The following is an 18,267-nucleotide window of genomic DNA, read 5'->3' as shown; positions in this document are numbered from 1 at the left end:
GCTCGCCTGTCTGCGCTACAGCGTAACTTCGGCCTTCCCGCTCACCGCCTCATATACGACGTGCCCACCAGGTCGAACTCCACATTGCACATGCTGGACAGACTGTGCGAGCAGCAGCAGGCCATAGTGGAGTTTCAGCTGCAGCACGCACGGGTCAGTCGCACTGCGGAACAGCACCACTTCACCACCAATGACTGGGCCTCCATGCCAGACCTGTGTGCCCTGTTGTGCTGTTTCGAGTACTCCACCAACATGGCCAGTGGCGATGACGCCGTTATCAGCGTTACAATACCACTTCTATGTCTCCTTGAGAAAACACTTAAGGCGATGATGGAAGAGGAGGCGGCCCCGGAGGAGGAGGAGGAGGAGGAAGAGGGGTTATTTTTAGCACTTTCAGGCCAGTCTCTTCGAAGTGACTCAGAGGGAGTTTTTTTGCAACAGCAGAGGCCAGGTACAAATGTGGCCAACCAGGGCCCACTACTGGAGGACGAGGAGGACGATGATGAGGAGGAGGTGGAGGAGGATGAGGATGAAGCATGTTCACAGCGGGGTGGCACCCAACGCAGCTCGGGCCCATCACTGGTGCGTGGCTGGGGGGAAACGCAGGACGATGACGATACGCATCCCACAGAAGACAGCTTGTCCTTACCTCTGGGCAGCCTGGCACACATGAACGACTACATGCTGCAGTGCCTGCGCAACGACAGCAGAGTTGCCCACATTTTAACGTGTGCGGACTACTGGTTTGCCACCCTGCTGGATCCCCTGTACAAAGACAATGTGCCCACCTTACTTCCTGCACTGGAGCGTGATAGGAAGATGCGCGAGTACAAGCGCACGTTGTTAGATGCGCTACTGAGAGCATTCCCAAATGTCACAGGGGAACAAGTGGAAGCCCAAGGCCAAGGCAGAGGAGGAGCAAGAGGTCGCCAAGGCAGCTGTGTCACGGCCAGCTCCTCTGAGGGCAGGGTTAGCATGGCAGAGATGTGGAAAAGTTTTGTCAACACACCACAGCTAACTGCACCACCACCTGATACGGAACGTGTTAGCAGGAGGCAACATTTCCCTAACATGGTGGAACAGTACGTGTGCACACCCCTCCACGTACTGACTGATGGTTCAGCCCCATTCAACTTCTGGGTCTCCAAATTGTCCACGTGGCCAGAGCTAGCCTTTTATGCCTTGGAGGTGCTGGCCTGCCCGGCGGCCAGCGTTTTGTCTGAACATGTATTCGGCACGGCAGGGGGCGTCATTACAGACAAACGCAGCCGCCTGTCTACAGCCAATGTGGACAAGCTGACGTTCATAAAAATGAACCAAGCATGGATCCCACAGGATCTGTCCATCCCTTGTGCAGATTAGACATTTATAACTACCTCCCCTTAACCATATATTATTGTACTCCAGGGCACTTCCTCATTCAATCCTCTTTTTATTTTCATTTTACCATTATATTGCGGGGCAACCCAAAGTTGAATGAACCTCTCCTCTGTCTGGGTGCCGGGGCCTAAAAATATATGACAGTGGCCTGTTCCAGTGTTGGGTGACATGAAGCCTGATTCTCTGCAATGGGACCTCTCTCCTCTGTCTGGGTGCCGGGGCCTAAATATCTGACAGTGGCCTGTTCCAGTGGTGGGTGACATGAAGCCTGATTCTCTGCTATGGGACCTCTCTCCAATTGATATTGGTTAATTTTTATTTATTTTATTTTTATTTTGATTAATTTTCATATCCACATTTGTTTGCAGGGGATTTACCTACATTTTGCTGCCTTTTGCAGCCCTCTAGCCCTTTCCTGGGCTGTTTTACAGCCTTTTTAGTGCCGAAAAGTTCGGGTCCTCATTGACTTCAATGGGTTCGGGTTCGGGGCGAAGTTCGGGGCGAGTTCGGATCCCAAACCCGAACATTTCCGGGAAGTTCGGCCAAACTTCTCGAACCCGAAAATCCAGGTGTTCACTCAACTCTAATCATGAACTGACCACTTCCTTCCTAGTAACTGTAATGAGATATCATGAACTGATCGCTTCCTCCCCAGTAAATGTAATGAGATATCATGAACTGACCCCTTCCTCCCCAGTAACTGTGATGAGATATCATGAACTGACCCCTTCCTCCCCAGTAACTGTAATAAGATATCATGGTCTGACAGCTTCCTCCTCAGTAACTGTGATGAGATATCATGAACTGACCCCTTCCTCCCCAGTAACTGTAATAAGATATCATGGTCTGACAGCTTCCTCCTCAGTAACTGTAATAAGATATCATGGTCTGACAGCTTCCTCCTCAGTAACTGTAATAAGATATCATGAACTGACTACGTCCTGCCCAGTAACTGTAATGAGATATCATGAACTGACAGCTTCCTCCCCTGTAACTGTAATGAGATATCATGAACTGACTGCTTCCTCCCCTGTAACTGTAATGAGATATCATGAACTGACTACGTCCTCCCCAGTAAATGTAATGAGATATCATGAACTGACTACTTCCTCCCCTGTAACTGTAATGAGATATCATGAACTGACTGCTTCCTCCCCTGTAACTGTAATGAGATATCATGATCTGACTGCTTCCTCCCCAGTAAATGTAATGAGATATCATGAACTGACCGCTTCCTCCCCAGTAAATGTAATGAAATATCATGAACTGACCGCTTCCTCCCCTGTAACTGTAATGAGATATCATGAACTGACCACTTCCTTCCTAGTAACTGTAATGAGATATCATGAACTGATCGCTTCCTCCCCAGTAAATGTAATGAGATATCATGAACTGACCCCTTCCTCCCCAGTAACTGTGATGAGATATCATGAACTGACCCCTTCCTCCCCAGTAACTGTAATAAGATATCATGGTCTGACAGCTTCCTCCTCAGTAACTGTGATGAGATATCATGAACTGACCCCTTCCTCCCCAGTAACTGTAATAAGATATCATGGTCTGACAGCTTCCTCCTCAGTAACTGTAATAAGATATCATGGTCTGACAGCTTCCTCCTCAGTAACTGTAATAAGATATCATGAACTGACTACGTCCTGCCCAGTAACTGTAATGAGATATCATGAACTGACAGCTTCCTCCCCTGTAACTGTAATGAGATATCATGAACTGACTACGTCCTCCCCAGTAAATGTAATGAGATATCATGAACTGACTACTTCCTCCCCTGTAACTGTAATGAGATATCATGAACTGACTGCTTCCTCCCCTGTAACTGTAATGAGATATCATGATCTGACTGCTTCCTCCCCAGTAAATGTAATGAGATATCATGAACTGACCGCTTCCTCCCCAGTAAATGTAATGAGATATCATGAACTGACCGCTTCCTCCCCAGTAAATGTAATGAGATATCATGAACTGACCGCTTCCTCCTCAGTAAATGTAATGAGATATCATGAACTGACCGCTTCCTCCCCAGTAAATGTAATGAGATATCATGAACTGATCGCTTTCTCCCCAGTAACTGTAATGAGATATCATGGTCTGACAGCTTCCTCCTCATTAACTGTAATGAGATATCATGAATAGAGTTGAGCGAACACCTGGATGTTCGGGTTCGAGAAGTTCGGCCGAACATCCCGGAAATGTTCGGGTTCGGGATCCGAACCCGATCCGAACTTCGTCCCGAACCCGAACCCCATTGAAGTCAATGGGGACCCGAACTTTTCGGCACTAAAACGGCTGTAAAACAGCCCAGGAAAGGGCTAGAGGGCTGCAAAAGGCAGCAACATGTAGGTAAATCCCCTGCAAACAAATGTAGATAGGGAAATGAATTAAAATAAAAATTAAATAAATAAAAATTAACCAAAATCAAATGGAGAGAGGTTCCATAGCAGAGAATCTGGCTTCCCGTCACCCACCACTGGAACAGTCCATTCTCAGATATTTAGGCCCCGGCACCCAGGCAGAGGAGAGAGGTCCCGTAACAGACAATCTGGCTTCATGTCAGCAGAGAATCAGTCTTCATGTCATAGCAGAGAATCAGGCTTCACGTCACCCACCACTGTAAGAGTCCATTTTCATAAATTTAGGCCCAGCACCCAGGCAGAGGAGAGAGGTCCCGTAACAGACAATCTGGCTTCATGTCAGCAGAGAATCAGTCTTCATATCATAGCAGAGAATCAGGCTTCACGTCAGCCACCAATGCAACAGTCCATTGTCAGATATTTAGGCCCAGCACCCAGGCAGAGGAGAGAGGTCCCGTAACAGAGGATCTGGCTTCATGTCAGCAGAGAATCAGTCTTCATGTCATAGCAGAGAATCAGGCTTCACGTCACCCACCACTGTAAGAGTCCATTTTCATAAATTTAGGCCCAGCACCCAGGCAGAGGAGAGAGGTCCCGTAACAGAGGATCTGGCTTCATGTCAGCAGAGAATCAGTCTGCATGTCATAGCAGAGAATCAGGCTTCACGTCAGCCACCACTGCAACAGTCCATTGTCATAAATTTAGGCCCAGCACCCAGGCAGAGGAGAGAGGTCCCGTAACAGACAATCTGGCTTCATGTCAGCAGAGAATTAGTCTGCATGTCATAGCAGAGAATCAGGCTTCACGTCAGCCACCACTGCAACAGTCCATTGTCATAAATTTAGGCCCAGCACCCAGGCAGAGGAGAGAGGTCCCGTAACAGACAATCTGGCTTCATGTCAGCAGAGAATCAGTCTGCATGTCATAGCAGAGAATGAGGCTTCACGTCACCCACCACTGCAACAGTCCATTTTCATAAATTTAGGCCCAGCACCCAGGCAGAGGAGAGAGGTCCCGTAACAGAGGATCTGGCTTCATGTCAGCAGAGAATCAGTCTGCATGTCATAGCAGAGAATCAGGCTTCACGTCAGCCACCACTGCAACAATCCATTGGCATATATTTAGGCCTAGCACACAGGCAGAGGAGAGAGGTCCCGTAACAGACAATCTGGCTTCATATCAGCAGAGAATCAGTCTGCATGTCATAGCAGAGAATGAGGCTTCACGTCAGCCACCACTGCAACAATCCATTGGCATATATTTAGGCCTAGCACACAGGCAGAGGAGAGAGGTCCCGTAACAGACAATCTGGCTTCATGTCAGCAGAGAATCAGTCTGCATGTCATAGCAGAGAATGAGGCTTCACGTCACCCACCACTGCAACAGTCCATTTTCATAAATTTAGGCCCAGCACCCAGGCAGAGGAGAGAGGTCCCGTAACAGAGGATCTGGCTTCATGTCACCAGAGAATCAGTCTGCATGTCATAGCAGAGAATCAGGCTTCACGTCAGCCACCACTGCAACAATCCATTGGCATATATTTAGGCCTAGCACACAGGCAGAGGAGAGAGGTCCCGTAACAGACAATCTGGCTTCATGTCAGCAGAGAATCAGTCTGCATGTCATAGCAGAGAATGAGGCTTCACGTCACCCACCACTGCAACAGTCCATTTTCATAAATTTAGGCCCAGCACCCAGGCAGAGGAGAGAGGTCCCGTAACAGAGGATCTGGCTTCATGTCACCAGAGAATCAGTCTGCATGTCATAGCAGAGAATCAGGCTTCACGTCAGCCACCACTGCAACAATCCATTGGCATATATTTAGGCCTAGCACACAGGCAGAGAAGAGAGGTCCCGTAACAGACAATCTGGCTTCATGTCAGCAGAGAATTAGTCTGCATGTCATAGCAGAGAATGAGGCTTCACGTCAGCCACCACTGCAACAATCCATTGGCATATATTTAGGCCTAGCACACAGGCAGAGGAGAGAGGTCCCGTAACAGACAATCTGGCTTCATGTCAGCAGAGAATCAGTCTGCATGTCATAGCAGAGAATGAGGCTTCACGTCACCCACCACTGCAACAGTCCATTTTCATAAATTTAGGCCCAGCACCCAGGCAGAGGAGAGAGGTCCCGTAACAGAGGATCTGGCTTCATGTCACCAGAGAATCAGTCTGCATGTCATAGCAGAGAATCAGGCTTCACGTCACCCACCACTGCAACAATCCATTGGCATATATTTAGGCCTAGCACACAGGCAGAGGAGAGAGGTCCCGTAACAGACAATCTGGCTTCATGTCAGCAGAGAATTAGTCTGCATGTCATAGCAGAGAATGAGGCTTCACGTCAGCCACCACTGCAACAATCCATTGGCATATATTTAGGCCTAGCACACAGGCAGAGGAGAGAGGTCCCGTAACAGACAATCTGGCTTCATGTCAGCAGAGAATCAGTCTGCATGTCATAGCAGAGAATGAGGCTTCACGTCACCCACCACTGCAACAGTCCATTTTCATAAATTTAGGCTCAGCACCCAGGCAGAGGAGAGAGGTCCCGTAACAGACAATCTGGCTTCATGTCAGCAGAGAATTAGTCTGCATGTCATAGCAGAGAATCAGGCTTCACGTCAGCCACCACTGCAACAGTCCATTGGCATATATTTAGGCCCTGGCACCCAGACAGAGGAGAGGTTCATTCAACTTTGGGTAGCCTCGCAATATAATGGTAAAATGAAAATAAAAATAGGATTGAATGAGGAAGTGCCCTGGAGTCCAATAATATATGGTTATGGGGAGGTAGTTAATGTCTAATCTGGACAAGGGACGGACAGGTCCTGTGGGATCCATGCCTGGTTCATTTTTATGAACGTCAGCTTGTCCACATTGGCTGTAGACAGGCGGCTGCGTTTGTCTGTAATGACGCCCCCTTCCGTGCTGAATACACGTTCAGACAAAACGCTGGCTGCCGGGCAGGCCAGCACCTCCAAGGCATAAAAGGCTAGCTCTGGCCACGTGGACAATTTAGAGACCCAGAAGTTGAATGGGGCCGAACCATCAGTCAGTACGTGGAGGGGTGTGCACACGTACTGTTCCACCATGTTAGTGAAATGTTGCCTCCTGCTAACACGTTGCGTATCAGGTGGTGGTGCAGTTAGCTGTGGCGTGTTGACAAAAGTTTTCCACATCTCTGCCATGCTAACCCTGCCCTCAGAGGAGCTGGCCGTGACACAGCTGCCTTGGCGACCTCTTGCTCCTCCTCTGCCTTGGCCTTGGGCTTCCACTTGTTCCCCTGTGACATTTGGGAATGCTCTCAGTAGCGCGTCTACCAACGTGCGCTTGTACTCGCGCATCTTCCTATCACGCTCCAGTGCAGGAAGTAAGGTGGGCACATTGTCTTTGTAGCGTGGATCCAGCAGGGTGGCAACCCAGTAGTCCGCACAGGTTAAAATGTGGGCAACTCTGCTGTCGTTGCGCAGGCACTGCAGCATGTAGTCGCTCATGTGTGCCAGGCTGCCCAGGGGTAAGGACAAGCTGTCCTCTGTGGGAGGCGTATCGTCATCGTCCTGCCTTTCCCCCCAGCCACGCACCAGTGATGGACCCGAGCTGCGTTGGGTGCCACCCCGCTGTGACCATGCTTCATCCTCATCCTCCTCCACCTCCTCCTCATCCTCGTCCTCCTCGTCCTCCAGTAGTGGGCCCTGGCTGGCCACATTTGTACCTGGCCTCTGCTGTTGCCAAAAACCTCCCTCTGAGTCACTTCGAAGAGACTGGCCTGAAAGTGCTAAAAATGACCCCTCTTCCTCCTCCTCCTCCTCCTCCTGGGCCACCTCCTCTTCCATCATCGCCCTAAGTGTTTTCTCAAGGAGACATAGAAGTGGTATTGTAACGCTGATAACGGTGTCATCGCCACTGGCCATGTTGGTGGAGTACTCAAAACAGCGCAACAGGGCACACAGGTCTCGCATGGAGGCCCAGTCATTGGTGGTGAAGTGGTGCTGTTCTGTAGTGCGACTGACCCGTGCGTGCTGCAGCTGAAACTCCACTATGGCCTGCTGCTGCTCGCACAGTCTGTCCAGCATGTGCAAGGTGGAGTTCCACCTGGTGGGCACGTCGCATATGAGGCGGTGAGCGGGAAGGCCGAAGTTACGCTGTAGCGCAGACAGGCGAGCAGCAGCAGCAGGATGTGAACGCCGGAAGCGCGAACAGACGGCCCGCACTTTATGCAGCAGCTCTGACATGTCGGGGTAGTTGTGAATGAACTTCTGCACCACCAAATTCAGCACATGCGCCAAGCAAGGGATGTGCGTCAAATTGGCTAGTCCCAGAGTTGCAACGAGATTTCGCCCATTATCACACACCACCAGGCCGGGCTTGAGGCTCACCGGCAGCAACCACTCGTCGGTCTGTTGTTCAATACCCCGCCACAACTCCTGTGCGGTGTGGGGCCTGTCCCCCAAACATATGAGTTCCAGAATGGCCTGCTGACGTTTACCCCGGGCTGTGCTGAAGTTGGTGGTGAAGGTGTGTGGCTGACTGGATGAGCAGGTGGAAGAAGAGGAGGAGGAAGCCGAGAAGGAGGAGGTGGCAACAGGAGGCAAAGAATGTTGCCCTGCGATCCTTGGCGGCGGAAGGACGTGCGCCAAACAGCTCTCCGCCTGGGGCCCAGCTGCCACTACATTTACCCAGTGTGCAGTTAGGGAGATATAGCGTCCCTGGCCGTGCTTACTGGTCCACGTATCTGTGGTTAGGTGGACCTTGCTACAGATGGCGTTGCGCAGTGCACACTTGATTTTATCGGATACTTGGTTGTGCAGGGAAGGCACGGCTCTCTTGGAGAAGTAGTGCCGGCTGGGAACAACATACTGTGGGACAGCAAGCGACATGAGCTGTTTGAAGCTGTCTGTGTCCACCAGCCTAAATGACAGCATTTCATAGGCCAGTAGTTTAGAAATGCTGGCATTCAGGGCCAGGGATCGAGGGTGGCTAGGTGGGAATTTACGCTTTCTATCAAATGTTTGTGAGATGGAGAGCTGAACGCTGGCGTGTGACATGGTTGAGACGCTTGGTGACGGAGGTGGTGGTGGTGGTGTTGGTGGTACATCCCCTGTTTGCTGGGCGGCAGGTGCCAACGTTCCTCCAGAGGCGGAGGAAGAGGCCGAGGCGGCAGCAGCAGAATAGGCCGAGGCGGCAGCAGCAGAAGAGGTAGCAGGGGGAGCCTGAGTGACTTCCTTGGTTTTAAGGTGTTTACTCCACTGCAGTTCATGCTTTGCATGCAGGTGCCTGGTCATGCAGGTTGTGCTCAGGTTCAGAACGTTAATGCCTCGCTTCAGGCTCTGATGGCACAGCGTGCAAACCACTCGGGTCTTGTCGTCAGCACATTGTTTGAAGAAGTGCCATGCCAGGGAACTCCTTGAAGCTGCCTTTGGGGTGCTCGGTCCCAGATGGCGGCGGTCAGTAGCAGGCGGAGTCTCTTGGCGGCGGGTGTTCTGCTTTTGCCCACTGCTCCCTCTTTTGCTACGCTGTTGGCTCGGTCTCACCACTGCCTCTTCCTCCGAACTGTGAAAGTCAGTGGCACGACCTTCATTCCATGTGGGGTCTAGGACCTCATCGTCCCCTGCATCGTCTTCCACCCAGTCTTGATCCCTGACCTCCTGTTCAGTCTGCACACTGCAGAAAGACGCAGCAGTTGGCACCTGTGTTTCGTCATCATCAGAGACATGCTGAGGTGGTATTCCCATGTCCTCATCATCAGGAAACATAAGTGGTTGTGCGTCAGTGCATTCTATGTCTTTCACCGCTGGGGAAGGGCTAGGTGGATGCCCTTGGGAAACCCTGCCAGCGGAGTCTTCAAACAGCATAAGAGACTGCTGCATAACTTGAGGCTGAGACAGTTTCCCTGGTATGCATGGGGGTGATGTGACAGACTGATGGGGTTGGTTTTTAGGCGCCATCTGTGCGCTTTCTGCAGAAGACTGGGTGGGAGATAATGTGAACGTGCTGGATCCACTGTCGGCCACCCAATTGACTAATGCCTGTACCTGCTCAGGCCTTACCATCCTTAGAACGGCATTGGGCCCCACCATATATCGCTGTAAATTCTGGCGGCTACTGGGACCTGAGGTAGTTGGTACACTAGGACGTGTGGATGTGGCAGAACGGCCACGTCCTCTCCCAGCACCAGAGGGTCCACTAACACCACCACGACCATGTCCACGTCCGCGTCCCTTACTAGATGTTTTTCTCATTGTTATGGTTCACCACAACAACAAATATATTATTTGGCCCAATGTATTGTATTCAAATTCAGCGGGATATAAATTTGAGGCCTAGTATTTAGGCGCTGGGTGACCGGTATGGATTTACTAACAGAATTAGACTTGGAAATGCACAGTAGCGTGTGTGTGAAGTTATTCTGAATGACCCTATGTGCACCTTGAATATTATATACCCTTTTTGGGATAGATTTCAAATAGCTCTGATATAGCAGGAACCACTAAATTATGAAATTGCTAAATTGGGAATTGTACTTCAACCCAGAACAAAAAATGTGCTTTGACGGACACTAAATAACTTTCCCAGCTACAACAGGACAGCGGTAACGAGAGACTTAGCGGGATATAAATTTGAGGCCTAGTATTTAGGCGCTGGGTGACCGGTATGGATTTAGTGACAGAATTAGACTTGGAAATGCACAGTAGCGGGTGTGTGTGAAGTTATTCTGAATGACCCTATGTGCACCTTGAATATTATATACCCTTTTTGGGATAGATTTCAAATAGCTCTGATATAGCAGGAACCACTAAATTATGAAATTGCTAAATTGGGAATTGTACTTCAACCCAGAACAAAAAATGTGCTTTGACGGACACTAAATAACTTTCCCAGCTACAACAGGACAGCGGTAACGAGAGATTTAGCGGGATATAAATTTGAGGCCTAGTATTTAGGCGCTGGGTGACCGGTATGGATTTAGTGACAGAATTAGACTTGGAAATGCACAGAAGCGTGTGTGTGAAGTTATTCTGAATGACCCTATGTGCACCTTGAATATTATATACCCTTTTTGGGATAGATTTCAAATAGCTCTGATATAGCAGGAACCACTAAATTATGAAATTGCTAAATTGGGAATTGTACTTCAACCCAGAACAAAAAATGTGCTTTGACGGACACTAAATAACTTTCCCAGCTACAACAGGACAGCGGTAACGAGAGATTTAGCGGGATATAAATTTGAGGCCTAGTATTTAGGCGCTGGGTGACCGGTATGGATTTAGTGACAGAATTAGACTTGGAAATGCACAGAAGCGGGTGTGTGTGAAGTTATTCTGAATGACCCTATGTGCACCTTGAATATTATATACCCTTTTTGGGATAGATTTCAAATAGCTCTGATACAGCAGGAACCACTAAATTATGAAATTGCTAAATTGGGAATTGTACTTCAACCCAGAACAAAAAATGTGCTTTGACGGACACTAAATAACTTTCCCAGCCACAACAGGACAGCGGTAACGAGAGATTTAGCGGGATATAAATTTGAGGCCTAGTATTTAGGCGCTGGGTGACCGGTATGGATTTAGTGACAGAATTAGACTGGGATATGGCCAAAAAATAACCACACTATTGCTGGTTAAATGCACTTGGTGACAGGCGCAGCTTGCCCCTGATTTAGTATATGGCCAAAAAATGAACAGACTATTGCTGGTTAAATGCACTTGGTGTGACAGCTTCACCCTGATGTAGGCTTTAGCCAAAAAACAACCACACCATTGAGGGTTAAATGCACTTGGTGTCACAGCTTGACGCACCACACTACTGAGGGTTAAATGCACTTGGTGACGGGCGCAGCTTGCCCCTGATGTAGTATATGGCCAAAAAATGAACAGACTATTGCTGGTTAAATGCACTTGGTGTGACAGCTTCACCCTGATGTAGGCTTTAGCCAAAAAACAACCACACCATTGAGGGTTAAATGCACTTGGGGACAGGCGCAGCTTGCCCCTGATTTAGTATATGGCCAAAAAATGAACAGACTATTGCTGGTTAAATGCACTTGGTGTGACAGCTTCACCCTGATGTAGGCTTTAGCCAAAAAACAACCACACCATTGAGGGTTAAATGCACTTGGTGACAGGCGCAGCTTGCCCCTGATTTAGTATATGGCCAAAAAATGAACAGACTATTGCTGGTTAAATGCACTTGGTGTGACAGCTTCACCCTGATGTAGGCTTTAGCCAAAAAACAACCACACCATTGAGGGTTAAATGCACTTGGTGACAGGCGCAGCTTGCCCCTGATTTAGTATATGGCCAAAAAATGAACAGACTATTGCTGGTTAAATGCACTTGGTGTGACAGCTTCACCCTGATGTAGGCTTTAGCCAAAAAACAACCACACCATTGAGGGTTAAATGCAGTTGGTCGCAGCTTGGATGCACTTGGTCGCAGCACCGCACAAGACACAAAATGGCCGCCGATCACCCCATAAAAAAGTGAATGACAAACGGTCTGGGCAGCCTAAAAACAGTGAGTGAGCATTTGAGTATCAGCAGCTCTATGATGCACAGCTGCAGATCGATCGATTAATCAAGTGAAGTCCTTTGGAGGAGTTAATCTGCCTAATCTCGCCCTACTGTCGCATCCGCAACCTCTCCCTACGCTAATCAGAGCAGAGTGACGGGCGGCGCTATGTGACTCCAGCTTAAATAGAGGCTGGGTCACATGGTGCTCTGGCCAATCACAGCCATGCCAATAGTAGGCATGGCTGTGACGGCCTCTTGGGGCAAGTAGTATGACGCTTGTTGATTGGCTGCTTTGCAGCCTTTCAAAAAGCGCCAAGAAAGCGTCACAAAAGCGCCAAGAAAGCGACGAACACCGAACCCGAACCCGGACTTTTACGAAAATGTCCGGGTTCGGGTCCGTGTCACGGACACCCCAAAATTCGGTACGAACCCGAACTATACAGTTCGAGTTCGCTCATCCCTAATCATGAACTGACAGCTTCCTCCTCATTAACTGTAATGAGATATCATGAACTGACCGCTTCCTCCTCAGTAACTGTAATGAGATATCATGATCTGACAGCTTCCTCCTCAGTAACTGTAATGAGATATCATGAACTGACTACGTCCTCCCCTGTAAATGTAATGAGATATCATGAACTGACCGCTTCCTCCTCAGTAACTGTAATGAGATATCATGAACTGACTACGTCCTCCCCTGTAAATGTAATGAGATATCATGAACTGACTACGTCCTCCCCTGTAAATGTAATGAGATATCATGAACTGACTACGTCCTCCCCAGTAACTGTAATGAGATATCATGGTCTGACAGCTTCCTCCTCATTAACTGTAATGAGATATCATGAACTGACCGCTTCCTCCTCAGTAACTGTAATGAGATATCATGAACTGACTACGTCCTCCCCTGTAAATGTAATGAGATATCATGAACTGACTACGTCCTCCCCAGTAACTGTAATGAGATATCATGAACTGACCGCTTCCTCCTCAGTAACTGTAATGAGATATCATGAACTGACTGCTTCCTCCTCAGTAACTGTAATGAGATATCATGAACTGACCACATCCTCCCCAGTAAATGTAATGAGATATCATGAACTGACCGCTTCCTCCCCAGTAAATGTAACGAGATATCATGAACTGATCGCTTCCTCCTCAGTAACTGTAATGAGATATCATGAACTGACCCCTTCCTCCCCAGTAACTGTAATGAGATATCATGAACTGACTACGTCCTCCCCTGTAAATGTAATGAGATATCATGAACTGACCACATCCTCCCCAGTAAATGTAATGAGATATCATGAACTGACCGCTTCCTCCTCAGTAACTGTAATGAGATATCATGAACTGACTGCTTCCTCCTCAGTAACTGTAATGAGATATCATGAACTGACCGCTTCCTCCCCAGTAAATGTAATGAGATATCATGAACTGATCGCTTCCTCCTCAGTAACTGTAATGAGATATCATGAACTGACTGCTTCCTCCTCAGTAACTGTAATGAGATATCATGAACTGACCGCTTCCTCCCCAGTAAATGTAATGAGATATCATGAACTGACCGCTTCCTCCCCAGTAAATGTAATGAGATATCATGAACTGATCGCTTCCTCCTCAGTAACTGTAATGAGATATCATGAACTGACCCCTTCCTCCCCAGTAACTGTAATGAGATATCATGAACTGACCGCTTCCTCCCCAGTAAATGTAATGAGATATCATGAACTGATCGCTTCCTCCTCAGTAACTGTAATGAGATATCATGAACTGACCCCTTCCTCCCCAGTAACTGTAATGAGATATCATGAACTGACTACGTCCTCCCCTGTAAATGTAATGAGATATCATGAACTGACCACATCCTCTCCAGTAAATGTAATGAGATATCATGAACTGACCACTTCCTCCTCAGTAACTGTAATGAGATATCATGGACTGACCACGTCCTCCTCAGTAAATGTAATGAGATATCATGAACTGACTACGTCCTCCCCTGTAAATGTAATGAGATATCATGAACTGACCACGTCCTCCCCAGTAAATGTAATGAGATATCATGAACTGATCACTTCCTCCTCAGTAACTGTAATGAGATATCATGAACTGACCGCTTCCTCCTCAGTAACTGTAATGAGATATCATGGACTGACCACGTCCTCCCCAGTAAATGTAATGAGATATCATGAACTGACTACGTCCTCCCCTGTAAATGTAATGAGATATCATGAACTGACTACGTCCTCCCCTGTAAATGTAATGAGATATCATGAACTGACCACGTCCTCCCCAGTAAATGTAATGAGATATCATGAACTGATCACTTCCTCCTCAGTAACTGTAATGAGATATCATGAACTGATCGCTTCCTCCTCAGTAACTGTAATGAGATATCATGGACTGACCACGTCCTCCCCAGTAACTGTAATGAGATATCATGAACTGATCGCATTCTCCCCAGTAACTGTAATGAGATATCATGGTCTGACAGCTTCCTCCTCAGTAACTGTAATGAGATATCATGAACTGACAGCTTCCTCCTCAGTAACTGTAATGAGATATCATGGTCTGACAGCTTCCTCCTCAGTAACTGTAATGAGATATCATGATCTGACAGCTTCCTCCTCAGTAACTGTAATGAGATATCATGAACTGACTACGTCCTCCCCAGTAAATGTAATGAGATATCATGAACTGACTACGTCCTCCCCAGTAAATGTAACGAGATATCATGAACTGACTGCTTCCTCCCCAGTAAATGTAATGAGATATCATGAACTGACCGCTTCCTCCCCAGTAAATGTAATGAGATATCATGAACTGACCGCTTCCTCCCCAGTAAATGTAACGAGATATCATGAACTGACTGCTTCCTCCCCAGTAAATGTAATGAGATATCATGAACTGACTGCTTCCTCCCCAGTAACTGTAATGAGATATCATGAACTGACTACGTCCTCCCCAGTAAATGTAATGAGATATCATGAACTGACTACGTCCTCCCCAGTAAATGTAACGAGATATCATGAACTGACCGCTTCCTCCCCAGTAAATGTAATGAGATATCATGAACTGACCGCTTCCTCCCCAGTAAATGTAATGAGATATCATGAACTGACTTCGTCCTCCCCAGTAAATGTAATGAGATATCATGATCTGACAGCTTCCTCCTCAGTAACTGTAATGAGATATCATGAACTGACTACGTCCTCCCCTGTAAATGTAATGAGATATCATGAACTGACTACGTCCTCCCCAGTAACTGTAATGAGATATCATTAACTGACCGCTTCCTCCTCAGTAACTGTAATGAGATATCATGAACTGACTACGTCCTCCCCAGTAACTGTAATGAGATATCATGAACTGACTACGTCCTCCCCAGTAACTGTAATGAGATATCCTGAACTGACTACGTCCTCCCCAGTAACTGTAATGAGATATCATGAACTGACCGCTTCCTCCTCAGTAACTGTAATGAGATATCATGAACTGACTACGTCCTCCCCAGTAACTGTAATGAGATATCATGAACTGATCGCTTCCTCCTCAGTAACTGTAATCAGATATCATGGACTGACCGCTTCCTCCCCAGTAACTGTAATGAGATATCATGAACTGACCGCTTCCTCCCCTGTAAATGTAGTGAGATATCATGAACTGATCACATCCTCCTCAGTAACTGTAATGAGATATCATGAACTGACTACGTCCTCCCCAGTAAATGTAATTAGATATCATGAACTGACTGCTTCCTCCCCAGTAACTGTAATGAGATATCATGAACTGACTACGTCCTCCCCAGTAAATGTAATTAGATATCATGAACTGACCGCTTCCTCCTCAGTAACTGTAATGAGATATCATGAACTGACTACGTCCTCCCCAGTAACTGTAATGAGATATCATGAACTGACTACGTCCTCCCCAGTAAATGTAATTAGATATCATGAACTGACTGCTTCCTCCTCAGTAACTGTAATGAGATATCATGAACTGACCGCTTCCTCCTCAGTAACTGTAATGAGATATCATGAACTGACTACGTCCTCCCCTGTAAATGTAATGAGATATCATGGACTGACCACGTCCTCCCCAGTAACTGTAATGAGATATCATGAACTGACTACGTCCTCCCCAGTAAATGTAATGAGATATCATGAACTGACTACGTCCTCCCCAGTAACTGTAATGAGATATCATGAACTGACTACGTCCTCCCCAGTAAATGTAATGAGATATCATGAACTGACAGCTTCCTCCTCAGTAACTGTAATGAGATATCATGAACTGACCACGTCCTCCTCAGTAACTGTAATGAGATATCATGAACTGACTACGTCCTCCCCAGTAAATGTAATGAGATATCATGAACTGACTACGTCCTCCCCAGTAACTGTAATGAGATATCATGAACTGACTACGTCCTCCCCAGTAAATGTAATGAGATATCATGAACTGACAGCTTCCTCCTCAGTAACTGTAATGAGATATCATGAACTGACCACGTCCTCCTCAGTAACTGTAATGAGATATCATGAACTGACCGCTTCCTCCTCAGTAACTGTAATGAGATATCATGAACTGACTACGTCCTCCCCTGTAAATGTAATGAGATATCATGGACTGACCACGTCCTCCCCAGTAACTGTAATGAGATATCATGAACTGACTACGTCCTCCCCAGTAAATGTAATGAGATATCATGAACTGACTACGTCCTCCCCAGTAACTGTAATGAGATATCATGAACTGACTACGTCCTCCCCAGTAACTGTAATGAGATATCATGAACTGACTACGTCCTCCCCAGTAAATGTAATGAGATATCATGGACTGACCACGTCCTCCCCAGTAACTGTAATGAGATATCATGAACTGACTACGTCCTCCCCTGTAAATGTAATGAGATATCATGGACTGACCACGTCCTCCCCAGTAACTGTAATGAGATATCATGAACTGACTACGTCCTCCCCAGTAAATGTAATGAGATATCATGAACTGACTACGTCCTCCCCAGTAACTGTAATGAGATATCATGAACTGACCACGTCCTCCCCAGTAAATGTAATGAGATATCATGAACTGATCGCTTCCTCCTGTTATTTTATATCCAGTTGTTTGTCTGAAGCTTCTTTCATGAATTTATGGAATATTCTATATCCTTCTCCCTTCTTCCAGGTTTCCTCTCTCCAGATGGAGTGACATTACGAAGAAGCATGCACAACTTGGTCCACATCTATCTGGGGGGCACCATGTCTCAGATTCCAATCTCAAGCAATGACCCCATATTTCTGTTTCATCACAGTTTCGTTGACAAGTGAGTAAATAGATGAAAAATGAAACAAATGTGATCAATAGATGGTTGGCGGGGCCCCTGTGCAGGATGTGTGTATGGGTCCTCCCTTCATGCCCCTCCTGAATATACATATGCACACACTATATACAATACTCACATACAGAAACTCAGGGTGTGCATGGAGAGGAAGCGAGTAGTAGTGGTGAGGATGTAGGTGGTACATGATTAGTATCAAAGAAGAACCTGTTTTCATCACTGCTATTTACCACTGATGGCAGCATCCAAGAACAGAATAGACTGGAGAATGTCTGCTGCTATCATATATAGTGCTAGGAAATTGGTCTCTGGAATAGCCACCTTATTCTCTAGGCCTTTGTGGCGTGGCCCATGGCAAAGTGTCATGCCTTCTTCTCAGCCAGCTAAGCGCATCGAGGCCCTAAGGGTAAGACTGCGTGTACACAAGACTATACATCATCATCATATAGTGCTGAAACAAACAAGACCAGCACCAGGCATCATAGTGGGGGCGCCATTTCCATCTGGTATTGATGGAGGTGTCATGGTGGGGGCACCATCAGCTACCAGCACTGTCTGGTATTGGGAGACACACAGGACCAGCACCAGGTGTCATGGTGGTGTGCCATTATCTGCCATGGCTTTTCCTATCTGGTATAGGTAGAGAGAAAATT

The 18,267-nt window shown here is 47.2% G+C and overlaps 1 protein-coding gene across 1 annotated transcript in view; it reads left to right on the top strand.

The window, feature by feature from the left end:
- The window catches only part of LOC122931738 (tyrosinase-like), a 112,207-nt gene that overhangs the window by 69,713 nt on the left and 24,227 nt on the right, over positions 1 to 18,267 (top strand). Inside the window, exon 4 of the mRNA XM_044285804.1 lies at positions 17,461 to 17,599. Coding sequence (XP_044141739.1) covers positions 17,461 to 17,599 — 139 coding nt within the window. The remainder of the gene's footprint in view (positions 1 to 17,460; positions 17,600 to 18,267) is intronic.

This window comes from Bufo gargarizans, chromosome 3 (assembly GCF_014858855.1).
Source record: "Bufo gargarizans isolate SCDJY-AF-19 chromosome 3, ASM1485885v1, whole genome shotgun sequence".
Taxonomy (NCBI): Eukaryota; Metazoa; Chordata; class Amphibia; order Anura; family Bufonidae; genus Bufo; species Bufo gargarizans.
Note: the sequence above shows the minus strand (reverse complement) of the source record. Positions and strands in the feature narration are given on the sequence as shown.